General features: G+C 31.1%; 1 protein-coding gene across 2 annotated transcripts; it reads right to left on the reverse strand.

Annotated features, from left to right (window-relative positions):
* Nucleotides 1-11,891: 11,891 nt before the first annotated feature.
* Nucleotides 11,892-26,943, reverse strand: LOC139523728 (perlucin-like protein). Of its 2 annotated transcripts, XM_071317976.1 has the most exons (6): nucleotides 16,684-16,705; nucleotides 15,509-15,657; nucleotides 14,981-15,087; nucleotides 14,327-14,408; nucleotides 12,787-13,019; nucleotides 11,892-11,987 (listed from the first exon to the last, which is right to left on the reverse strand). In XM_071317976.1, the coding sequence occupies exons 2-6, from the start codon at nucleotides 15,654-15,656 to the stop codon at nucleotides 11,958-11,960; spliced, it is 600 nt and encodes a 199-aa protein (XP_071174077.1). In that variant the 5' UTR covers nucleotide 15,657; nucleotides 16,684-16,705; the 3' UTR covers nucleotides 11,892-11,957. The 2 variants fall into 2 exon arrangements, with proteins under 2 accessions (XP_071174077.1, XP_071174078.1); XM_071317977.1 differs by lacking the exons at nucleotides 12,787-13,019; nucleotides 14,327-14,408; nucleotides 14,981-15,087; nucleotides 15,509-15,657; nucleotides 16,684-16,705 and adding exons at nucleotides 24,636-24,868; nucleotides 25,834-25,915; nucleotides 26,326-26,429; nucleotides 26,802-26,943.
* Nucleotides 26,944-27,172: the final 229 nt, after the last annotated feature.

A 27,172-nucleotide genomic window follows, 5' to 3' on the forward strand; every position in this document is an offset into this window, starting at 1 on the left:
TTGTCGTAACTACTATTTCGACTCTTTTTCCCTGAATGTGGTTTACCAAATTAAGACTGATACTGGGTTCGTACTTACATGAGCAATACGACGGTTGCAACATGTGGAGCAGAATCTGCCTACTCTTTCCTTGCACCACAGATCACTCCACGTGTTCGTTTCCTTAATGTTTTATGATGTGTTTTCTAACTGTTGTTTGTTTGTCCATTTTTTTAGCGTTGACAGTTTATATTTGACTTATGATTGTTTATATTGGTATATTTTGACTTTTTAAAAACAAAAATTTCATATTCAAGGTTTTGATGGAAATTGGACAGACATGGAGTCTTCTAGTACCAATAATCTTAGATAAATTTCCAGGGCATCCTACCAAATGTGGTACACTTTCAAGGACATAACAGATAGAATGCACAGTTGATACGAGACGCTTTTCAGCTTGGGATTAAAATCCAAGAAGCAGGTCAGTCAATGAATTGTTACGAAAAAGAAACAGAAGTTATATCCGGCATTTATATAACAAAACGAATTTTCAATTCAAATTACAGAAATTTAACCAGCAAACACTGTATGAATTAAATTTGCCATTTACGCCGAAACTGCATATATGAAAGTTAAAATTCTTAATGTGATAAATCGGGCAATGAATGAGAAAAAACTATGTTTTAATTGTTTGGGAAGTCACAGAGTTGCACACTGCAAATCGTAGAATACCTCAGAACATTATTGAAAACATAAGTATTGGCAATAAAAACGAGCGAGGTACGCAAAATAAAGCAAAAATAGAAACGGGAAATAACGACAACAACATGAACAATGTCAAAATACTTGAAATATCACTAGATGTGTTACAAACAGTTCTTACGGAGGTAAAAAGCGTAATCAACGATCGCCCAATAACGGTCATTTCGAAAGATATCCGATATGAAAAACCGTTCGTGCTGCAAATATTCGTTCATCAAATGATCTGATTACTACACGGCCAATTGTTCAACTTGCCCTACTTGAAATATGAACAGTCAGCTCATTTTGAGGCCCCCAGAATGTTGTAAATGACTTTTTTGTATACATTTTCTAAATTTTTTAAAGAATTAACTTTGGTCTGCGTGGTAATAAAGTTACAATATATTCGACGTCGCTTTTAAGGGGCAATATTGCGATCATATGTAGTTTAGATTAAGATTTAATCATGAGAAGGCACTTTTTATTATTTCATTAGTATTATACTAGTATGCAATAGTTGTCAGTACTGCACCAACCTCATTGAAACTTTCCGAGTATTTATTTCACGTGTATTTAAATTTCATATTGTCATCATGCTACTTTGTAAAAATTGTCCTTTTGTGGTATATATACTGTTATGCTAATGATAATAAAAGAATGAATCCTTTTGTTTGGATTATTTTAATGAAACAAACAATATAATTCATCTTCCACAGTCTACTTGTTTTTCTCACCCTTTGAACGGAAGGCAGTTTGATCCCTGTAGAAATAAAAAACAGAAATAGAAAGTCTTTATATATGTTTTTATTATAAATTAAGTTCAATATTATCGTGTGAAGTATTTCGTTTCAATATTTGACATTATGGACACGTTTTTAGATTTTGCTGCAGCATATCCAACGAATACTTTGAAAACAATACATGTATTCAAAATATTTGAAAATGATGCAAAACCAATTCAGTTTATATATATAATGATTGAGTAAAACTTTAAAGCAGACATGTTTTCGCAAATAACCTTGATGGAGTGTATGTTAGGAGAAAGAATGTAATTTTATGTAAACTTCTTGGTACAATTTAAGCATCAAGTAAACTTCTTTATGCAATTTCTTTGAAATTGATGTTGTACCCTTTTTGACTTGTTATAAAGTACTTCTGAACCAGTGACAACTCTACAGCAGATTTTTCCATCGGATCACCAGCAGTGATGGTGATACATGGCTGTGTACATTATGTATATACAACTCGTCTAAACATCAACCACACAATGTTAGATCTGTTAGTCTAGCGCGCCGGATACAGTGCAGGCTATTTGGTGTCACGATATCTCAGAAGCATGAGCTCGAATCACGGCGAGGGAAGAACAGACAATTTGCGAAAGCAAATTTACAGATCTAACATTGTTTGGTTGATGTTTAGACGAGTTGTATATAAATATATATATACACTGATATATGTATATAAAAATGTATGATTTTATGTATCCTTTATCTCTAGTTCTATGGGATAGATGCGTTCAACATAGTCACCAAATGTTTGATTATTTAGTGAAAGAACGTCATCTATATAGCGGAAAGTAGAGTTAAAGGATATTGCTAACTTCATATCTTTCTTCATAAGAAGTTCCTGTATTAAATCAGCTTCATAATGATAAAGAAACAAGTCGGCAAGAAGAGGGGCACAATTGGTTCTCTTTGGAATGCCGAGAGTCTGTTGAAACATACGTCCTGCGAACGTAAAAAATATGCTGTCAATCAAAAAATCAAGTATCTTGATAATGTCTTAAAGAATCAACTTATTATCACTACGACAATAGATTCACAACAATTCTTTGTAATTAACGCCGTGAAAACTGAAGTTCATTGTCTCAACTTAACCCTTTCGCAAAAAGAACATACTGGAAGAGAGATGAGGAGATTCGGCAAACATATATCTGAACTTGTCTAAATTAATTCACAATTTAAATGTGAGATATTTTAGATTTTTTAAAATAACGGTGTTTTGAATATGACTGAGAATTAATCTCAATCCTAGCAGAAGACCAAATATTCAATTGTAGAAATGAAAATAAGAAATGTCTTGTATAATTATAAACTTACATGTGAACATTCACAAATATAACCCATTTGATCTATATGACACTGAGCATCATTCCAATCATATTCAACTTCTGACCAAAAATGAACACAGTCTTCATTCGTAGAATTGCTCGGTTCGCCTAGATGCCAGTGAAAATAACTAACTGCCGAAGAGTCACCAACCCATCTCAAGTCACCTTCTTTTTTAAAGTCTGACAATCCCATCCAAGAGCCAAGTTTGTGTTTAACCGATTCTGTTTCAACGATAACAAACACATAGTATAGTAAAAAGGGTCAGTTTATAATTGGATAAGTATGCATCCAAATCAAAATGACCTTACAAGTAAGCATGGTACGATTGACATCATCAGTAAGGCGACGCTGTTATTTCCAAAAAAAAATGTATTGCTGTGTTACTAGTTTTTAAAACAATAAATACATTTTCAGAGTTTTGAATTTGAATTCAGGTAAATGTCAGAATTGGTTAAGAAATGAATTGATACAAAACTTCTTTTTGAACTCCAAAATATTATTATTAATAATAATAATAATAATAATAATAATAATAATAATAATAATAATAATAATAATAATAATAATAATAATAATAATAATAATAATAATAATAATAATAATAATGTTTTTATTATGATTTTTGAATAATACTGTAAGATTTGAGTAACGTTCATATTTAGTAACAGAAATATAAGGAACAATAGATAATTCACCAAATAAATTCTTTAAAACATCATCTAAAGCGTAGTTGACACACTAAATATATTGTACCTATCGTGGATGTTTAACAAGATGGATGAAAATATTAGTTGTTATACATTTAACAATTTTGTTATTCACTGATTTATGTGAGGAATCAATATTTTAATGCCAGAAGGTTAGCATTCCTTTATATCAAAGTTAGTAATATACTATTAAACCAATTGATTAGATTTTTAAAATCTTAAAAATTATTAACACATTCTTTTTCTACCATTCGAATACATATGCTCCAAACATATGACAATGTCAGTGGGAGTTATCATAAGTAAAATATACTTACTTTTAATAGATATAGGAAGATGTGGTGTGAGTGCCAATGAGACAACTCTCCATACAAATAACAATTTAAAAAGTAAACCATTATAGGTTAAAGTACGGCCTTCAACACGGAGCCTTGGCTCACACCGAACAACAAGCTATTAAGGGCCCCAAAATTACTAGTGTAAAACCATTCAAACGGGAAAACCAACGGTCTAATCTATATAAACAAAACGAGAAACGAGAAACACGTATATATTACATAAACAAACGACAACTACTGTACATCAGATTCCTGACTTAGGACAGGTGCAAACATTTGCAGCGGGATTAAACGTTTTAATGGATCCAAACCTTCTCCCTTTTTCTGAAACAATAGCATAACATCACAACAAAGAAAAACATACAATAAAATATCAATTGGCAGACTTAACTCAATCAAAAAACGTATGATTTTAAGCATGGTAACAACCCAAGAGTTTTCTGCCGAATCTGTAATTTTCACAAGGTATCCTCCCATATTTTGACATTGTTTCTGGAATGACAGTATAAGAACATTATACACTGGACAATATCAAAACATTATGAACATTACTTTAAATGTCTACTTTTGACCTTTCAATGATTTCTCCAATCTATCTGCATACTTTTAAAGAGTATTAGTTACATTACAAATTATTGACAGAACATGCGAACAAGGAACATAGGACTTGAAAAAAGTTACAACCATTGCATTACTAAAGCAAGCAGTAGTATACTTACAGTGATGTATTTAAAACTCCTTAATCATGTTAATATACCGGAAACTACTCACTATAAATAACCCTGCAAGAGTTCGGTTGTTTATATCTAAAGCTATCTAAACATATTTAAGACAAATTCAATTTTTTACCACAAATCTTGCATGTGGGTCTTAGGGAGTGGCACATTGAACCAGTTCTTCCTATATACAAATATTAGATAGTATTGAGCCAACACCTGCTGAATCATCGAAAAGCTCTTGATTCCATTGAATTTACCAGAAGAACGAAAATTTGTAGATCATTACCTTTGTAAGTCTAAATAAAAGGGACCTACCGCAGCATTATGCTAATTTTTACCATCAGATGAAAAAAGGTAGCAGTGAGTTTTGTATTTTGTCCAACCGGCAGGACAATTCGCAGGGGCAGTGCATTTACCAGAGGCTGTACATATATAACGTATAATACAAGAACTGTTCTCAATGTTAAAATGAAAATTTGCTGAGTTGTTTGTTTCACTTTTGACTGTTCACGAAGTACTAATGTAATAAGTGATTTTAACAAACACTTCACAAACTGAAAATCTATCTCGTTAGAATCTACACTATCACCTTTCCATTTCATTTTAGTAAAGATCATTCAACATTTTTTTTAATAGTTGTCAAATTGTTACAAACTGGATCTTCAGGATGTTCGCTACTCTGTTTCAAAAGAGCGAGTTTTAAAAAAAACAACTTTATGAATCATTGATAGTATATGAATAAAGTTACTAAAAACGCAGAAGAAAATGAAGTGTCCGTGAGCTTGTTTTTGATATATATATTTGCCAATGAACATTTGGCGGGAAATAATTCTCTCTAGATTTGTCATGTATTTAACATTGGCACCTTTTATCCGTTCAAATGAAGTGGATGTAAGGAATAGCAGCAAGTATAGACAATCGTGCAGTCTGTAAAATCAGAAAACCAATATCTTAATATTTGCTATAAAAGGCATCGACATTCAAAATAATCATAAGTATAGACTCAACGGAGACTGTTTATAATACAAATGTTCGATATTAAACCTTTCTTGTTTCTATTAATCTTTTTGCAGTTCCAACAAGAAAAAGTTTAAATTTACCTTTAAGCTTTTTTTCTATGGACTGAATCATCCTAGATATCATTGATTTCTCATCGTATATATCACATGGATTTGAAAAATCATAGAAATACAGCACATGACCAGAATTGCAGAAAGGAACATCCTGTAAAAACTAATCATAATCATGAAAAAAAATGATATATCAATGATCTTAGTCTGATTTACGTTGTCATTGGTCCTTTCCTTAACTGGCGGAGGGACAAATAATTTCAATCGCACAACATTTCAAAAACTTTTAAATGTTTAAGAATTGTATCAATCAAAGTTTTTACAAAAGTGATTTATTTTAATTTATCATATACTTAGCATTAATATGATAGCTTTTGCATATGTGTAATGGGCGGAAGTGCACAAGCCATATCTTCCCACCCGGGCTGATAACCCATATCAAGTACCTCTCGTGCAAAAAACCCATATCAGTGCCTCTCGTGCAAGTTACTTCCGGTGTTTCCGGTATCGGTTGTTTACTTTTCCTTTGTAACGTCAGATGTTTTTTATGACGACGTCAAAATTTACGGGAACTTTTGTGGGGATAGTTTAATACTTGCTTACAAATGCCATTGACAATTATGAATCATTTTATAGTACAACAAACATGGAGTAGTAATGATCGTAAAACTCTTCCAAATTTTCAATGTTTCAAAATGCCTCTATAGGAAATGTTACCATAAATATATAAGGAGTTAATGATGCTGTTGTTGGACAACTATAGTATATTTGATTCATAATTTTAATTTTCTTTATAAAATGTTTGACAGTTTTAGTTATTGCATTAGTTTATTTGCCTTACATAAAACTATCGTCGGAAGTATATGATAAAGCGATTAATACATGGCCTTTTCCATATCAGCCTGGGTATCATCCCTCGACCCATATCAGCACCTCGACTCCGTCTCGGGCTGATATGGGGGTCTCGGGATGATACCCAGGCTGATATGGAAAAGGCCATGTATTAATCTCTATATATTTGTATTAAATGATTTGATGAAAGTGGACACAGAACCTGTAGATTCAATTAAAATTAATAAAGTAAAACAATATAACGGTTGAATGGGAACTTTATAAAACTAATATTTGGTTTTATTTCTGAAAGCATGTTTTATTGGATCATAAAGAAATAAGGAACGCAACTATATTTGAAAATACTTCTGTTTTGATACCGATTATAGTGATTGTATAATGTTCTTACGTCTGTATATTACAAAAGATATGTAAAAATGTCTCTTATGATATTTTTAATTGAAATAAAATTAAATAAAAATAACCTTTTACCAAATCATACGTCATTTACAAAAGCATATACAAATATAACAATCCTTTTTGGTATTTGATGTAAAGGTAAAAAGCTGCTTCTGAATATTGGTGTATGATATACGAACAATGCAACCTTATTGTGTATATCTTCTGTACAACCTGTTACTATACGTACATGTATTGTATTACGGTAGTAAAGTGTACAATATCTGCAAACGATTGTTTCCCTAGAATTTACAATTTTTAACTTTGTGACTGATCAGTTATCCTGATTTTGATTTTAGTAGTAAGATTATTTTATTTCAACTATATTTTTCCTGAATATTATGACTCCGAGATCATTAACTGTGAATGTGTTCTGTATTAGCTTTACAGTTAAAAAAAACTTAATCAAAATGCATGAGACATCCATTTTGTTTTCTTTGCACAAACCTACGAATAGGGGTCATAGATCATGTAAACAAAATGCGAACGCTTCATCTGCACTAGATAATTGTTCGCATTGGCTTTATTTTGAAGTTACATAGAAGATTTACACCTTTATTTTTTTGTTGTTTGATAATTCAAGTTTCATGCTAAGATTAATTACTCTCTTGAAATCATCATTCATGTATTATGTGTATCATACGATGTTTATTTACATGTACTTGCATTGATGTTTTATTTAGCGCTCGTAATATTTTATTAGTTAGAATATATTACTAAGCTTTCTATTCTTTAGAACATCAATTTCGTCTAGAATTAGTCAAGGAAACAGCACTCCAACAATTCGAACTACACAAAACAACCATATAAAACATAACAATTTTGTTTGTTTGAAGTAAGAACTGAATTGGTATCAACAAATAGGTTAGATGTCATACAAGGACAGATATCAAACAAAAATATACCAAACAAACATACTCTTTTCATGTACTTGTCAACTAAGTTCCTCTAAACATTTTTTAGGGAGACTACCATGAAAGAAGGATACATAAAATTTTCTTTTGAGTTATATTAGTTGTAACATTATAGCTGCATTGTATTAAGTATATCCGAAAAGATTTATAAAAAATTAGTGAAATGATGATTTCTATAAATAGCGAAAAAGGAAAGAACAAATTACCATGAAACAAACTTAAAGGTGCATTTAACAACAATTTGACATCCAGAAGTTTTTTTTTCTTTCATTGCGAGGAAAGATAATTTATTTTATGAGACAAAGATGAATCAATGTTTAATACATATTCTAAGCGTTACAATAATTTCAATCATCATGTAGCTCTTCAGGCGCTGAATTAGAACACCAAATCATAAAATGAAAATTAATAATATTAGTAAGGTTGATCGAACCTGGTATATTATTATCCGTGTATTATTTAAAACACAAAATTACAAAATATTCCACGCGGACTCTGAACGAGAAGTTCCTGCACAAATGGCAAAATCAAAAGCTCAAAAACCTTAAACGAATGGAAACAACATTGGTATTCCTCATTCGGTACAGACATTTCACTATGTAGAAATTGTAGATTTAACGTGATTTGACAGCTAGACGACGGGTGCTACATGTAGAGCAGGATCAGTTTACCCTTCCGGAGCTGTTGAGAATACCACCAGGTTTTGATTGGGTTCGTGTTGCTTAGTCTTTAGTTTTTTATGTTGTGTCTTGTGTACTATTATTTTTCTGTTTGTCTTTTTATTTTTTAGCCATGGCGTTGTCCGTTTATTTTCGATATATATGTTTGAATGTCCATCTGGAATCTTTCGCTCCTCTTTCACTTGTAAGAAAGTCGCCTAAATTCATTTATGTTTACAACAATGTTTGAGTAAAACAAACAAACATACAGAATGTCAAAAATTGGGGTACAGCAGTCACTCATGTGTTATAATCTTAATCACTATTAACATGAAACAATGAAACGTCTATGTCAACAAGCTAAATTGTATGTTGTCACTCTTCAGACAAAACATTGGTAATAGTTTTAGTCGTTGCAAAACCTTTGACAGCTTATGTGTTTAAATGTCCAAGGGGTCAATGAATAGCTTTTTGTTATCTGTTTTTAGCATTAAAAATTTGATGCAATTTCTAAAGCAGGATAAAAGGGAATATCCCAACCCCATGTATATGTTTGTGTATGTTTCGAGAAAAAAAATAAGTACACAATGGAAAATTTTTCCCACATATCAACATCAAATAACCTTCGTAAAAACAAAATGATATGTATTCTTACACATTTATGTAGTTTATGTGTAAAAAATACCCGGTAAAGTCGCATAAAAAAGAGAGGCAGATAGAGCACAAGGTAAGGATGAATATATTTTGTCAGTTAAAATTCCTATCCAAATGTGTTGAAAGATATCATAGCAAACAGTTTATTGTTGAAGGCCGTACGGTGACCTAGAGTTGTTAAAGTCTGTGTCATTTTGGTCTCTTGTGGACAGTTGTCTCATTGGCAATCATACCACATCTTCTTTTTTATATTAACATTTGAATTGACAAATATATGTATAGATTGGTTCGATAATCATGATGAGATAGACGTTATTATGTCCCAATATAGAAACTCTAACTTCAAAATAAGTTTTATGTAATAAAGTATAATGAAACGACATTTATTCTTATTCAATGTCTAAATTTATATACAGAAAAAAAGAATTCGACAACAATGTCTTTGGTTTCGCCCAAATTTATTTTCACCACAGTGTTTGACAAGTATAATTTCAAATTAGATAAGACAAACAAGATTTTTTTAGGAAGGTACCTGCACTATATTTGTTTCGTCAAAAAACTATTTATATCGTCGTATGTACCGATGTTTATATAATACTTATATCAAAACAATCTTTGTAATACAAATGTATGTACACATATAATCCGTACCAGTAACATGAGTAAAATTTTCAAAAATAGTCATATTTCTATGTAGTTATAGTTTTAACTAGGATTATTTGTAATAATTTTATATATTATTCCTTTCATAATGATTTAAAATTTCAGAGATAACCGGGATTATGTTAGGGCTTACCGTACCGACGCATAGTTTGGGTCTCAATTGAGCGTTTAATAAGGCAAATGCAATCTCTTCTAGCGAAATTATTTCACGCAGGTTGTTAAGATAATTTATCTAAATCTTTACTAAATTAGTTTGACACTATCACGTAAACTTTGATACTCACATTGTAGTATGTATTACGTACAATATGATAAAGCAAATACCTAAAGAATGCTTAAATCTGCAATAACGACAGATTATATAAAAAAGAAGATTTGGAATGATTGCCTATGAGACAACTTTCCACAAGTGACTAAAATGACATAGAAATTAACAGCTATAGGTCACCGTTCATCCTTCAACAATGAACAAAGCCCATACCGCATCGTCAGCTCAAAAGACCACGAATGACCAAGTAAAACAATTCAAACGAGAAAACTAACGGCCTTATTTATAGATTCATCCGAAAAATCTATTTTATACCAAAATATGTTTGAAAAGAACGTACATATTGACTTTAGGGTAAAAATAAATTCGTTTAAGCATGTTAGATAAAAACCGTATAGCATGTACTTAACAGTAACATCTCTTCTTTTTGGTTTTAATATACAGAGGACTCGAACCAACACATTTGTATAATTTAAAACTTATGCTCACATTTAATCCACTAAGCCTCATCAGCTTACGTCCTACCACAAGACAACTATGCTTATAGATTCAGCTGAAAACGAGTATGAGCTCATGTTGTGGTAAATGTGTTTAAACTATAAGTAGATCCATATAAACGTGATAAATTATGCATTTTTACATATAGGTCTTTTTATGAACCAAACAAAATAAAAAAAAAAGAATATTGCGAGCTAAATCAAAATACACAGACCTTTTAAAGTATATACTTTGCTGAACCTTATAATGAAGGGATCCTAAAAAATCTGACCAAAACGCAAAGTGCTTAATTGAATTATACATTGTAAAAATTGTGAGAAAGTTTGAATAAACTGTAATAAGGTGCACATACATACATGATAACCCCAAATATAGCAATGGATAAGCCCATGCTGTGGTAAGAACTGCCAAGAAAAACAATTAGAAAGGTTTAAAAATCTATTTTATATTTCAACTTTAATTCAAATTTAAACACCAACTGTTCTAGGGACCACATGTTTTCATAGAGAGAAATTCCAATTTTAGAACAATTTGGCAACAAATATTGAAAATATGTCATATCATAGCTTTCATGGTGCCAGAGACATATGATACAAGTGTAAACTATATATCATACTCATAAGCTTTGGAGTTCAACAATGACCCTGTACTAAAATAGAACCTATGATAAGAATAGTCTAGTAACCAGCAAATATCCGTTGTTTTTATTGTTAATGTAGGTTTTAAAAATATAGAGTGTATAAAGATATTAAGTTATTTTTACATCAATTATAATTGTGTAACGATTTATACTATAGAAGTACCTGTCTGCAACAGTGTATTGCTAGATAATGCAAAAAAGGTTACTTTTAAGTAATTTTGGAAATTGATTACAGTAGTGGAAAAATATAAACAAACTGTTCACAAATAAACGCTTCTTCTTAACTCCACATATTATTAAGGTGTCTGAGGCAAGTGATTTAAAACAAAGCATTTATTATTCAAAAGTCAACTAAAGTAGCAAATATTGTTTCATTCCCATTATCATTTCTGCTGTTGTGTTTATTTGTTTTTAATATTTACAAATACTTAACTGTCCAGTATGGAATAAAACTAATTATGTATTCAATAGCTTTACTGGCGGACCTTGCTTCATGCTTATTTTGGTATTCTATAGTTCACTGTCACAATGATGATTTGTAAAAGTGGTTATTTAGTATTACGAAAAAGTTTACATAATATGATATAATGTTTTATAAACTGTTAATGGTTATCATATATAAGAATAAATACAAAATTAGTTCTGTTCAGATTTCTTTAATGAAATTAAAAACATATCTGTCTTCTACTGGCTGTTTGCTTTCCTCTCATCCCTTGGACGGACGACAGTTCGAGGCCTATAAGAAAAGAAGAAGGAAACATAAATGTGTGTGAATATATTTAATTCTAAAATAAAAATTTGACATCTTTATCGGAGGAAATTTAAGACAGTTAACGTTGTCACGTAAAATGACTATCAAAGATAATAAACCTTTGTGTACTTTGCAAAATCAAGTCAGTATATTATCCTTAAAGTTTTAAAACTATTTGTATTGTAGTTTGCATCACGACTGATATTTCTTTTAAATGTTTGACTGTATGGTCCCTTGTTTAGAATTTACTTCAACAGGAGTAATTTGACAATGATATAGATATTAACACGACGATTTTCTAAATGATTCGAAAACGGGTCAGTTTATTATATGATTATTAATCTAAATATTGAGCCAAACAACAATCTACAAAACACTGTACAGAAAATTAAAGATTGGGCAACACGAGCTCTATCGAAATCCGAGCCTAATGTCATATTTGGCAAATTGCTTCAATAGTAGCACAAGGTAGCGCACATCAAGATAAATTCAATGACTGGTTACATTCTTTGATGATATAATCGAAATAAGTATCAAATTATTATCGGTACGACAAAAGATAAACAACGCCGTGAAAAAACATGACTTCAGTAAGTTCGTAATCTAAATTTAACCCTTTTGCAAAGAGGGCATGCTAGAAGAGTGATGGGTAAATTCGGCAAACATATATCAGACATTTCTTGTCTTAATAAATTCACAACTTACATATTGGATATTTTATAAAATAGGAATACATAACTGTAGATATGAAAATGAGAACGGTCGTGTACAATTATAAACTTACATCTGAACATTCACATATATACCCCATTTGATCTATAGTGCAAATTGCATCATTCCATTCATAATTAGCTGCTGACCAAATATGACCACAATCTTCATTACTAGCATTGTCTGGTTGGCCTCGATTCCAGTTAGAATAACTGACTGCTGAAGAGTCATTAACCCATCTCCAGTCTCCTTCATTCTTTAAGTCTGCCATACCCATCCAATAGCCATATTTGTGTTTAACCGATTCTGTTTTGCCATTATAAACACACACATATATAATTTATAAAGGGCCAATCAAAACGATCTCACAAGTAAACATGCTACGACAAACAAACATCAATAACACGACGATGTTATTTATAGCTGTGTAATCTGATTTTCAAACAATACATATGTTTTCAAAATGATATATGGCCTGTTTTATTTAGACTCAAACTAGTTGTTGGTTTAAAATAACCTGAAACATGTTTACCTTAACCCATTAACCTGTTAAAAAAACGCAACGGTTAAAGAAAAAGTTTAAGCTAAAAACAATTCTTAACAATGAAATATATCTTAAAATGTAATGTTCACGCATTGTAGTAAATATAATGGAATTTGATGCGACTGTCATACAAGAGAGAATTTTAGAGCTAAAAAAACAGGTCTGGATGCCATTTTTCTATAATTACTGTAGGCTTTTTTTCAAAGCTCTAGCATTTTTTTCTAGTTGCATAGTTCCCCTTTATTATATGCATATAGATTTGAGCAAAAGGCTTTGAAATCAATCCTTGTTGATGTTAGCATGTATTTTTGTTATATTTCTGAACTCAAAGAACTTGCGTTAGAATACATAAATTATGGCAAAGTACCGTTGTTAATTCCGTTTATTATACCTCAGTTATCATTTTCTATATATTTATAATAAGTACACAATACTTTTTAATTTTTCAAATTGCAAGCGTTGAATTATTGTGCCGGTCAATAGTTTCTAATTATTGGACTCGATGAAACTTTTTGCCCGAAAGCGTCATTATATTTTGCGGAATTTCCAATGCCACTTCGGGATTGGGGTTTTTTGAAATTACCGAGGGAGTATCGACATCGCGTTTAACCTATTGTACCTAGAGCTGACATCAGCGCAAGATGTAGCATTAATAGTTCAGAATATTTATGAATTAAATGATTCGGTTGGATTTCAGATTTTTATATAATGATAGTTGATTAATCATCGCTATTTACTGTCTGTTGTCTTTTTCAATATTGTTCAACACAACCGACTGGATTTTCATGGAACAGTTCGTTTAGTGTCAGGACAACAGTTTCACAATAAACTTACTATTCCACTCATATCCAGTCAACATGTATCCAATATCACCTTGATTGAAATGAAAATATACACTCAAATTGTCCATTGAACTTGAATTTATTTAAGAAATCTTTAAAAAATATTTTCACACACTTTTTCATTTACATTTTCTCAACCTTTTTATTTTTTGTCAAGTTTCTAATACATATGTCCCAAACGTATGACAGTGGTAGTGCGATATATCATATATATAAAATATACTAACTAGTGATCATGTCAACAACCCATGAGTTTTCTTCTGAGTCTGTAATTTTCGCAAGGTATCCTCCCATAGTTTGACATTGTTTCTGGAATGATAGAAATAGCATGTTATACCCTGCAGAAAAAAAACCCAAAGCATTGAATTCATTAGCTTTAAATTTCTATTTTTGACCGTTAAGTGATTTCTGAAATCTATCCGCACTCTATTTTAGAATATTTATAACATCCAAAAGTATTGACATAAAATGATATAACAAACAATAGGACTTGAACAAATGGCAACCATTGTATAGCATACATAAAAAAATCCGTGTGTACTGATTGTAGTATATGTAAACATGGTAAAATTAAAGGCTTGTTTTTAAAAAAACTCCTTTATCATCTTAATATACCAACAACCACTCACTATTTATCCAATATCCTTGCAAGGGTTATTTTTTGTTTAAATTACAAGGTACTATAAATTTAAGATTTGTGAACTAATAATTATTTTACATGTTGGTTATATGAAGTTGTACTTGTAACCAGTTCTTTCAACAGAGAAGTATTGAGCCAAATCTTGATAACTAATTGAATAGCTTTTGATTCATTTGAATTTACCAGATGAACGGAAATTTGTGGATCATCACCTCTGTTAATATAAATAAAAGAGACCTACCGCAGCATCATGCCAATTTTTACCATCAGGTGAAAAAAAGTAGCAGTTAGTTTTGTACTTTTTCCAACCGGCTGGACAATTCACAGGGTCAGTGCACTCACAAGATGCTGTTGAAATAAATAGATAACGTTTAAAACCAAGAACATCGCTTGATGATAAAATGAAAATTCGCTATTTAGTATGTGTTACACTTTCGGCTGTTCACGAAGTTTTTATGTGATGTTAACAAACAGTTCACAAATTTAAAACCTATCTCGTTGAAATCTACCCCACCACATTTCTGTTTTATTTAAACATAGATAAATGAACATTTGTTAAGAGTTGTTAAACTGGTCAAAATTGGATCTTAATTAAAATAAAATAAGGACATGAACACACATATCTTATGGTCGGCTATAAAAGGCCTCGACATTAAAAATTATTATATGCATTTCACAGGAGACTGTTAAAATTCAAATATTAAGTATTAAACATTGCTTGTCTCTTTTAATCTTTTTCCATTTGCCACAAGTAACAGTTTTAATTTACCTTTAATCTTGTTTTCTATGGACTGAAGCATGCACTGAACCATGCTGGCTATCATTGATTTTTCTGTGGATATATCACATGGATTTGTTGAACATGTTGAATCAACCATAGAAATGCAACACAGAACCAGAACTGCAGAAAGGAACATCCTGTAAAAAATAATCATTACGATAATAAAAAATAAGTAATAAATCAATGTTATCTTGTTTATAGTTTGATGTTTAGTATGGCGTTCATTATCACTGAACGAGTATATATGTTTGTTTAGGGGTCAGAGTACGAACGCCTCCGGGTGCGGGAATTTCTCGCTGCATTGAAGACCTATTGGTGACCTTCTGCTATTGTTTGATCTATGGTCGGGTTGTTTTCTCTTTGACACATTCCCCATTTACATTCTCAATTTTATCTTAATATGATTCATTCTGTCATGGGTCCTTTCTTTAACAGATGGAAACTAATTTTGGAAGGGTAAATAATTTCCCAAAACATCTAAAAGTTTCAGAGTTGTATCAATATAAATATTAATAAAAATGCATTATTTTATTATATCTGTATAATTGTTTTTTTAAGGTTGACACAAAACCTGGGAATTTAATTTCATCTACGTTTAGAAATAAAACGATAAAACGGTTGAATGGAATCTTCATCAACCGAATATATGTTTTATTGGATCGCAACGAACTAAAGAAAGCAAGCTATTTTCAAAGTACTTTTGTCTAGATACCGATTTTAATAATTGTATAATGTTATTACGTCTGTATATTATCAGATAAATATAAAGTATTAGGTCAATGTCAGAAAAATATAAACTTTTGTATGAGGCTGACAAAATGTTTACAATTCTTTTTAATATTTTTATGATATTGACCTGATATTGTTTTTATACTGCAACTTAAATTAATACATGGATAGCTATTTCAATTGGAACACAAATTTCGAACTTATTTTTATTCCTTAATGAACTCCTGACTGTGGAAAAAGTGTTTCATGATGAAATTCACGTTGTATTAAATATAGCTGTGTTACTATATTACGAGTGGCAGCATAAATAATTATATTACATTGTATTACATTGTACTACATGTCTCTTATAATATTCATAGTTCAAATAAGATGAATTGAAATCAATTTTACGAAACCATAAAAATGCAATACTGTATAAAAAAATAACAAACCTTTACGGTATTTGATGTAAAGCTGATACTGAAAAACAACTTAATAGTGGTTTATGATATAATAATAATGTAACCTTTGCGTGTATATCTTTTTCATCCAACTGTTACTTTAAGTATGGTATTACAGTGGTAAAGTGTTAAACATCTGTTACCGATTTTTTTCCGTAGAAAAAACATTTTTTAACTTTGTGACTGATCCTAGTAGAATATCGTTGGCAGCACAAGCAACTATTTTTAGTAGTCCATGTAATTGTATTTATATTGATAGTTGGAGTCTCTCCAATTTTGTGACGTTATATTGTGTATAGTTTAGGACCTCAGTGCCATACAAACTGTTTGACAAGGCGTACGTTTGCCAGAGTTTTGATGAGACGATTAGCGATATTCTTTTCTGGCACTTAGGACCATGCATAGCATGTATAGTACCTCGGGCAATTTTTAACCGGTCTTATGTATTTATTCTTTACAGTTCTTTTAAGTCCAAAATGTTTAACATCTTTCTTTTCGTCAATTTTATTATTTCCTAGATATGCATTCAGTTCTTGTTGCATTTTTATTAACGGCGCAATTTCAAAATTTGTATGATTGTTTAATACTATATTAAGTTTTGTTCGTCATATTATCGTCTATATCTAGTAGAGCCTGAACCTCATGCTCTTGGCTGGTCAGTTTGGCAATGTCATCCGCACAAGTTGGATCAACACCATTAATGTTGCCTATTATTGCACCTATGCTTGACCTTTCTTATGTCTCTAAGATGCTGTTTATATAGAACAGTCGATAACTCTGCACCTTGTCTTACACCTAATTCTTGAATAAATTTATCTGAAATGTTATTGTTCCGATTAACTTTAACTTTTACATTCCTGTACATATTTCTAAGCAATAACCCCATATTTCCAGCAATTCCTTCAAGATACATTTTGTTAAATTGAATTTCGTGATGTAGTTTATCGAAAGCCTTTTGAGTGTCTGGTGTAATCAATATGAGTTCTGGTAGGGTTTCTCTGTACAAATCTGCAGCAGCAGATACAATAAATGCAGTATCTTATGACGATGCTTATTTTGTGAAGCCTCTTAGTAGATAACTTTGAATTTTGAATAGTTTGGGTTCGAACCGGTCTTTTAGAATACCTTTTCCTAGGATAGAAAAGTTTTGGTTGCTGTAATACATGTATAGTTCTCTGGATGTAATTTATCTTTCCCACTCTTGTTTACCAGAAAAACTACACTTTCTTTTGTTTCTTGTGGCAGATCTTTATTTTTAAATATAAGGTTCACTCAATGCACTACGTACGTTAAAAGTACTTCTGGTATTAGTTTGAAATGTTCTGCTGAAAGTCTATCAGGAACACTTTTTCCTGCCCTTCTAAAACATTAGTATTGTAAATTTCTATATTTGTTTCTGTTTCCAATTTTCCTATAATTTGTTTTGTATCTTTATCACTTTATGCTTTTCTGTATTAAAGTTTTGTTGACAGTTGAGATTGTCAAGTTTGTATAGATTTTCAAAAAAAAAATCCATCCACTTATCATTAGCCTTGGGGTCTGATTCTTCAATATCATTAAAAACTATAATGTCAGTTAAAATGTTAGTACATTTGCTGTGGTCCTTAAAAGTTGTGCAACAGCTAAGTGTCATTTTAGATGCCTGCATAATTTTCTCAGTTAGTGTATTCCTTTAGGAAGCATTTGCATGGATTGATGCACTTCTCATTTCTTTATGTTCCTTGTTTATTCCTTTATACTTACTATTGTCGAAACTTATCATTAAAAAGCCAACTTTGACAGTTTTGATGCTTAGAGTTGATTTGATAGAGCATTTTTCACAATAAAAGTCCCTATTGTAAATTGGCGTGTATGGTCATCTGTGTCCTGGCCCGTCCGTGCCCTAAAATGATGTTGTTCGCTTACTTTAGTATTTAATATTGGTTCTTTGACTGAATTGTGTAACTTTATTTTATCTACCACAGTCCAAGTTTCTTACATCGGCAGAATTTTTAGTATTAACATTGTCTGTACTCGGCTCAGTATACCAGTAGTATAACATGTAGCTAAATTTTTTATAGTTTGGCATTTTTCAAATATTTGCAACTTGCCAGCAATACATTGTTGTACTATTTGGGCATTTTTTCTATTAAAAAAGAAGATGTGGTATGATTGCCAATGAGACAACTCTCAACAAGAGACCAAAATGACACAGAAATTAACAACTATAGGTCGACCTTAAAAAATATTGTGTCCCTTTTGGTTCGAGTTTTTGATTACTCGGTGTATGTTGCCTTGGTTAAACAGGTTGGTTTGTTGTGTTAGGTTGATAAATAGACAATCTTATTTTGATAAATTAAGGGCTGATATAACTATGCTGTTGGCTGTATAAATTTTGGTTAAGAATTTTGTGCGGTTGGTATAAAAAAATGCATGCTGATGGCTATTTAGTGGAGTCATTGTCTGATAAAATTTCCTGCTTTTATGTTTATCGAATGCGCAACATTGTGAGGATGTTCTATATAAGCAGACCGTGTTGCAGTTGGATGGTGTAGTGTTTGTGGTAAAGTGATAAATGGCTGATGAAAGACAGATGGTTCTGTTGTTATTGGCTGATGTAAAATAATTGTTGTATTGGGTTGTTGTTGTGGTACCAATGATACTATGCTGGTTCCCTGTTGTGTCATACAATACACTTTGCAATCATTTCACTTACTTCTATGTGTTGTTTCATATTGAGTTCATGGATAAATGGATAATGAATTTATGTTGTATTTCTATCTTTGATTTGTCTATTTGGGATTTGATTTTAGCTTCAAATTGACTCTGCCTGTCATTCAAGGTATAAGTTTGTTCATTCTGCTCATACACTTTACTATCACAGGCACTTTTATTTCCATTGATTTTTTTTTTGTTGGTTTTTTCTCCTGCAGCATTATGACTGGGCTCTCTGGGATGACAACTGTTCATCTGTGACAGTTTAACCTATTTTCGTATTTCTCTTTGTTTTAGCTTTCGATAGGTTTTGGTCATAGCTTGGATTTACCTCTGAGGCACTTTATTCTTTGTTGTCTTTAGTAAATATCGTTTTTTTGAGTGTTTCTTCACTGCGTGATTTTTCTTGGTAAGTTAGATTGTTCGCCTGCAGTATTTTCCCCTGTTTTGCTCAGATATTTTGTCCTATTCTCAGATTTTTCATTAATTCTTTTTTTAGTGAAGATGAGGGTAATCAGATTTATTGTATGTCATTGACTGCTATAGTTGAAGATGTCTTTGAGGTGTTACTATTTTTATCAGACTCACTTATATTTTCGATGAGGTCTTCTGGTATATCATATTTTTTTGGCTATGTTATAGATGGTGTCATGACACTATATCTGTTTCAAGATCAAAATACACCAAACTTCCATGACATTCATCTTGAATTTCAGTTTCACAGTCATCTTGATCACGTAGGGTACAGAGGTGTTATTTGTATAGCATATCGATATCATGAGTATCTAAATCAAAAAGCCCATCAGATACGACCGTACATTATTTGTGTAGCCACATGTCGCACGCATTACATTCTATTGAATCAGTTACTTCAAGTTTAACAATTATATGATCTACACTATCCTTTCTAATTCTAGATGCATTAGGATAAACGATAGTTTTTGATAGATTTTCAATTGACTTCAAGATGTTCCTATGATGCATGTATATGTTTGAATGTTTATATATAGTCCCAGGACTGATTGTACAATTTTGTTTTTCATCACTCTGATTTGTATTTGAATTATATTTTAACATCTTTTAAAAAGGTTAAGGTTGATTAGCTAGAACTGTCAAACAGATTTCTTTTTTTTTTTCAGTCACCAGTTTCACTTCTTTTTGATTCACAGTTCTTAAAATTCCTGGAAAATCTTACATTTTCTCTAATTACATGCTATTTTCACATTTCCTGACCGGTGTGAGAAAAATATTTCTAATCTCTAGTGAAAAATTTGTTCTCAGCAAATGATTGGTTGAAATTTAATTGTGACGTCAAATTTTCTTGCTTTCTTCTGAATTTTCTTATTGTGACATTATGAAAAAAGGCGACCATGCCTGATAACGTCACATCAAAAGTACACAACTTTCCTCAAATGTTTGAAAAGGAAGGATAAAAATCATTAAAGAAACAGATTCCACCACTGTAACTCGTGTTTTACTATATTTCTTCACTCTCAACAGTTAAATTTTAACTATTTAAAAACCTCGGCAAGCCTCGCGCTTTTTATATTAAAATTTAACTGTCTCGAGTGGAGAAATATCGTTATACACTTGTTGTAGTTGTGGAATCTATATATAACATATAAAATCTTGATATAACCTGCCGTTAACATCCATTTCACTTGTTGAGTTATGAACTATTAAACTTCTTTTTATATTAAACAAGGAGAGATAACTGTTACAGAAAATATTTCATGGAAGAATGTAAATGAAATTCATTTTTTTACTTTTAAGTTTCAGCAAGAAAACAAATTTTAGTGACATCATTCCTTCTTTTTATTTTCTTACAGCATACTACACTACCTATCTTCTATTAACTTTCTTTACACAAAATATATCTTATATCTCTATACTATACAATACCTTACTCACAAATTTCTGTTTATTTAACAAAAAAGTGTTTCTTCATCAATTTACAATAATTTAATAACAATTGAACTGTTTTGCTTGACCTACTAGTATATAGATTGAAAACTTTCATCTGTTACTTTTGAGAATATTTTTGAGAAAGAGCATGCTACATTTCGACAAAGTAATCGAAATTATAACTTGTACTTGTAGGAAAATCTTGCAGCTAGTATCATATTTTTTCACTCATTTTGTACTTAAATATCCAATTAGTAACCGATGATATTTCTGCTGTTTAGTCAAATTGTTTTATACAAGAAAACATAAAGCCAGTCATATTCTAACAGAACAAGTAACTGTTGTTTAAAAGTTGTGTTGGATCAGTACTGAAGTTTGATTAAGCATGATACATTTGAACTTGTTATTTGGTAACATCTACACCTCTATTGCTATAAGTCCGCCATGACTGAACATCACAAAGGTTCCCCAAAAATTTAGACGTCACAATACAAAATAGCTGACGTCACAATGGAAAAGGGATTGTTGTATAAAATCAACAGTTCAAGCAGGGCCGATTCTAGCCACTGGACGTTAATCAAACAACAATCAAGCAATCAATAACAGCTATAAATGTGAGTGAGTTTGCACACTCAAGTAAAATTTTTGTTTATAAACAAATTTAAAATTCTTACAATGTTGCGAAATACGTCGGGGCAGCTGCATGACATTGTATTTCTTGAATGAAGACAACAAGACAAACAATGCAAAAAAAAGCCAACATTAAGAAGCATATTATTTGTAAACGTGTTCTTGTCCAAACGTGTCCGCATTCAACATGCATTACCCTTCTCCATTTCAAAGTCTATTTTGCAGACAACACAAGGAAGATAATCATGAAGTGATAAATAGAGAATAATACATGACAAAATCCGTATCGCATGCTGTAGCACCACGAGAAACCAATATCAGTCCCGAGGGCCAAAGGTCCCGAGGCTGATATTGGTCGAGTTGGGATACATAATTTTTTATGTGAAAAATAAAGTTTAAAAATTGATGGTAGCTTCATTTTATTGTTTATACGAAGCTTTTGTACAAATACATCTGAAACAAGAGATAACAAAAAAGTCAAAAACACTTTTTTCAGTAACACTGGTTGTTTCTTTCCCATAGTTTTGTCTTCTATAGGGGTTAATTATATTACAAATATTTAACCGTGAAAGACAACACTTGCAAATCGATATGAAAATATTTTTTCGTCTGCTACCCTTGCATAAACATTTTGTGTACTTATTTCAGAGGTAATTATATTAAATATACTTATTAGTAAAAAACGGCACTTCATCAGTATGGAAAATGTATTTATAAACAAGTGTTAAATTGCTGTAAATACCTAAGAAATTAAACGAATAAAATCATGTTTTGGGGTTTATTAATAAAACAAACAGTATTTCAATCTTCCACTGGCTGATTGTCTCTCTCATACTTTGTACGGCCGGCATTGTAATCCCTATGTAACAAAAAGAACAAAAATAATAAATCGTAATAACTTTTTATTCTCAATTAAGTGCAGTAGCATGTAGTAGATTTTGACGTTACAACCACGTGTTTAAGGTTTGTTTTCGCACATTCATCGAGCATTTTGACAGCAATTCAAAGATACACATGCTTCATTTTTAAATGATTAAATTCAGTTTAACTTATACTGATAATTACCAGAAAACGTTTTTGTGTATGAATTTAGAACAGTTGCTTTATGTTATTAAATTCCTTCATGTAATCGCGACGAAAAATGTCTGCACTTTACAGTATACGGTAAACATCTTGATAAGTAGTTTCCTAAAAGTTAAGAATCAAAAAAATTACAGCACAATGTTATAAAAACCACAAAAATTGACAGTAAAACATCATGAAAAGTGACTGCATATAATTACATTTCCTGTTAAAAACAACATACAATAATGACTGCATAAAAAACCCAGAGGAAACAAAAATCAACTCTATATCATAATTTAAAGAAAAACAGAAAAAAAAACTACAACCAAAAAGAAAAATTATCAACGATAGGACTAATAGCTGTCTTCAAAACACTACACAGAATACTAAAAACTGGACAACATGAACACTATAAACAACCGAGTTGATCATGGTGATGGCATATGCTCTAGTCATAATTAACTAGTAGCACCAATTAATTTTGTGGAAAATAAACCAATTGATTCTGACGCCTAGGACGACAGGTAACCCTCTTTGGGAAAGGCTTTTTCAAGATGTAAATTGCCGCACAGGCATTTATATATATATATATATATATGTTTTTTCATTTCAAACACTATGTAAAATATTTATCTTCAATCATTTATTTCTTTATTGTCTCTTCTCAAGACCTATAATCAACTTGTATCTTTAAAAAAAAGAGAAGTGATGACAGTTTGTGTTAAAAAGTAAAACTTTACACAGAAATGCAAATGTGGAAAGCCTACCGTAATCATAACGTTGTACATACATATAAATGTATAGATGATTATAAGATAGTTTTTTAGGGAAACAAGCATAGGTCAGCGATAGTTAAAGGGTACACAGTCCTAACTAATGGCAAATGATTTGTAAAATAAGTTTCTCCACATTGTTTCGAAATGCTTTATATCATTTTAATTCGCCAATTGTTAGTTCTATCGTTACACGGTATTTCGTTAAACGTCTTTTGAATTGCCTGATTTTTTCCTTTACATTGGCAGGTTTTCAAGTTATTTGCTGCAATGTTATATGACGTGCTTGTAGGATACATTTTTCGGATACATTTTTCGGATATTTTTTTCTGCTTTTGGGATAAGCCAATTCCTGGGCTTTTTGTCGCATTATCATAAATTTGTCAGTTGTCGTTCTGGTGACAAAATAACGGATTGTATAAAGCACATGTCACTAAAAGCGTTAAAAACTTGAGTGTGTATACAGCTATAACAAACAACAAATGGAAACTATATTACTGTTCTGTTGTTTGATGCTATATTTTTGTTAATGTCCCATCTTCAGCTTCTACGATCAGCAGTTATATCAACCAGATTATCATAAAAAAATACGTCCGTCCATTTACTGTTGGCCATATGATAAGTGATAAATTTGTCGACATACAATAATTTTTTGGATAATGGTTGCAGGCATATAGAGGGTGATTAGAGGTTTTATAATTGAAATGCAATTGCTGTTTGGTATGCTAAAGCAAAAATGAAGAATGGTAACTAGCAATCCTATTAGAGGACCAAACATTTCTGGAGATAAGAAAAGCAAAAAAAAAAAAAAAAAAAAAAAAATTAAAACAGAAGGTTATTGAAAATGGGAACTGTCTTGTATGAAAATTAACTTACATGTGAGCATTCACAAATGTACCCCATCCTATCTAAGTTGCATTGTGCATCATTCCATTTATACTGATGGGCTGACCAAAAATGACCACAGTCTTCATTATTTTTATTGTCCGGTTGGATTACACTCCAGTTGGTATAAAGAACCTTTGATGAGTCATGCATCCATTTCCAGTGACCTTCATTTTCAAAGTCTGCCGCTCCCATCCAGGAGCCATAATAGTGCTTAACAGATTCTGTTTTCCAGAATGATAATCCCAAGTTATAATAAAATATGTTTTTCATAAACAATAAACAGACATGTACAATTATTTGTAAAACAAAAATGTAGTTATGCAAATAAAAATGAACATGCATTATAAATTAAATAGTTTATAGGTGTTTTTCGTTCCTCGTTTTATTTGATTAGATCTTTGGTTTTCCGGTTGAAATTGTTTAACACTAGTCATGTCTAAGCCCTTGATAGCTTGCTGTTGGGTGTGAGTTTAAAGTTCTGTATTGAAGACCTATAATTGTTAACGTTTTATACATTGTGTCTTGGATTAATAGTTGTCTCATTGGCACTCATACCACATCTGCTTATCAATTAACACATAGCATAACATAACAAAACAAATGTTTTCATAACGATAAAACAACCGCACGATTACACAAAACATATGAACGAACCTATAACTTAACTTACAGAACATTTAAGTTAAAATATATCATCAAACTCATAGCATGTGTTGAATATTTAACTGGCAATGAATGGTATTATACTATCTTTTGGCAAATGGGTCAATCGAATGTGCTTCCTTTGTAGTAGCTTAGTTTGAATACAAGGATTTATAGAAAAAAATGTTATGTGCACATGTAGCTTGAACCAAGTACCCCTTTTCTGTTTTTTTACTTTCTGTATGTATGTGATATCTTCTCTAGTTTAATTTTTAAAAAAACTTTTTTTATTCGCAGCATATAAAATTTTACTATTTCCCTCATGGAAAGTAGCTTTCAACCCGTTATCAGTGACATACATGTACTGTTTGTTACATTTGCGAACTCATTGCATGAATTGGCACACTAGTTCCAATTAATTATTTAACAAAAAAAGATCACTCTTTTCAGGATCTCAATTCAAATTCAAGCAAACGCACCTATTCTTTTCGTTAATAAAGATGATTGTAAAATTTTGCCTTACATAAGTATAAGACACACTTACTAGTGATCATGTCAACAACCCACGAGTTTTCTGCTGAGTCGGTTATCTTCACAAGGTAACTTCCCATATTTTTACATTGTTTCTGGAATGACATCAATTGAATATTATACATAGAACAATAAAAAAAAATTAAAAAAGTATTTAACATAAAATCATACTTTGAAATTTCTCCGTCCGACCTTAAGCATAGCATAAAATATTATCTTTTTGCTTAAAAATATTTATTACAATTTACTGTATTGATAGAACAGTGAAACAATGAAATGTCTGTTGAAGCAGAACATTTTCTTTTTGTTATCTTTCAGATCAATGATACTCTTTTATATAGTGGCCATTAACTTTCTTTTTAAAAATAACAAACTGTTTAACATTTCTAGGTGTTGGAATCAGGTCGTTTCATTTAAATCCAATAGTTTAAATATTTATCTTACACCTAATCAAAATTTCAAAAGGTCTAGGTAAAAACAAAATATGGGTAAACAAATGACATACATCAGCATTTTGCCATGTTTTTGTGTCGGGTGAAAAAAAGTAGCAGTGATCCTTGTATTGCTTCCAACCGGCTGGACAATTTTCTGAGTTGACAGAGCACTTTTCTGTAAAAAAACATATACAATACATTTAATAAGTTTTATACCAGGAATTGCAGAATACGCTTTAAAAGATCAATACATAAGTAGATAAAATAATTGTCAATTGAAAGTGTTTGCTTGTGTTTATCCGTCTGTTTCGCCCTCGGTTATTTAAAGAGTATATTGGTGTGGTGTTAGCGAACTTTAAACGCTTATCCTTTTCTTTGAAATGTACATTTAAACCGTACCCCTCCACAAAAAGTAAAAAAATATATCTGACAAAAATACAACACCATTGGATACAGATTTTACCTTAACGAACAGGTCAGGTTGGTGCAAAATGAAACATTCCTTGTTCTGTTATACTTTGTAAAACTCCGTTAATCAAAAGGTTACCTTTCATCTTTTTTTCTATAGACTGAAGCATGCTAGATATAGTTGCTTTCTCTTTTGATATATCACATGAGTTTGACTCGATCATAGAAATATAGCACAGGACCAGCATTACTGACAGAAACATCCTGTAAAAACTAATCATTTACGACTTCTTTTCAAATTAAAATATCAAATTGTAAAAAGACAAAATCAACGAACTCTGAGGAAAATTGTAAAATGAAATTCCCTCACCAAATTGCAAAATCAAAAGCTATAACACATCAAACCAATTGAGTGCAACTGTTCCTGACATGGTACATGCATTTTATTGTGATGAAAATTGTGAATTGCTCGCTAAACCTCTAACATGTTTGTCAGTCGCATACAATTCT

This window comes from Mytilus edulis, chromosome 5, assembly GCF_963676685.1.
Source record: "Mytilus edulis chromosome 5, xbMytEdul2.2, whole genome shotgun sequence".
NCBI lineage: Eukaryota > Metazoa > Mollusca > Bivalvia > Mytilida > Mytilidae > Mytilus > Mytilus edulis.

Coding starts and splice junctions, on each gene's coding strand:
- LOC139523728 (XM_071317976.1), bottom strand. CDS start 15,656: ATGTTCCTTTCTGCAGTTCTGGTTCTGTGTTGCATTTCTATGGTTGAT. Junction 15,088..15,508: donor CATAGAAAACAAGATTAAAG/GTAAATTAAAAC, acceptor TTATTTCAACAG/CATCTTGTGAGTGCACTGAC. Junction 11,988..12,786: donor ATATATGTGAATGTTCAGAT/GTAAGTTTATAA, acceptor CTTTTCTTATAG/GCCTCGAACTGTCGTCCGTC.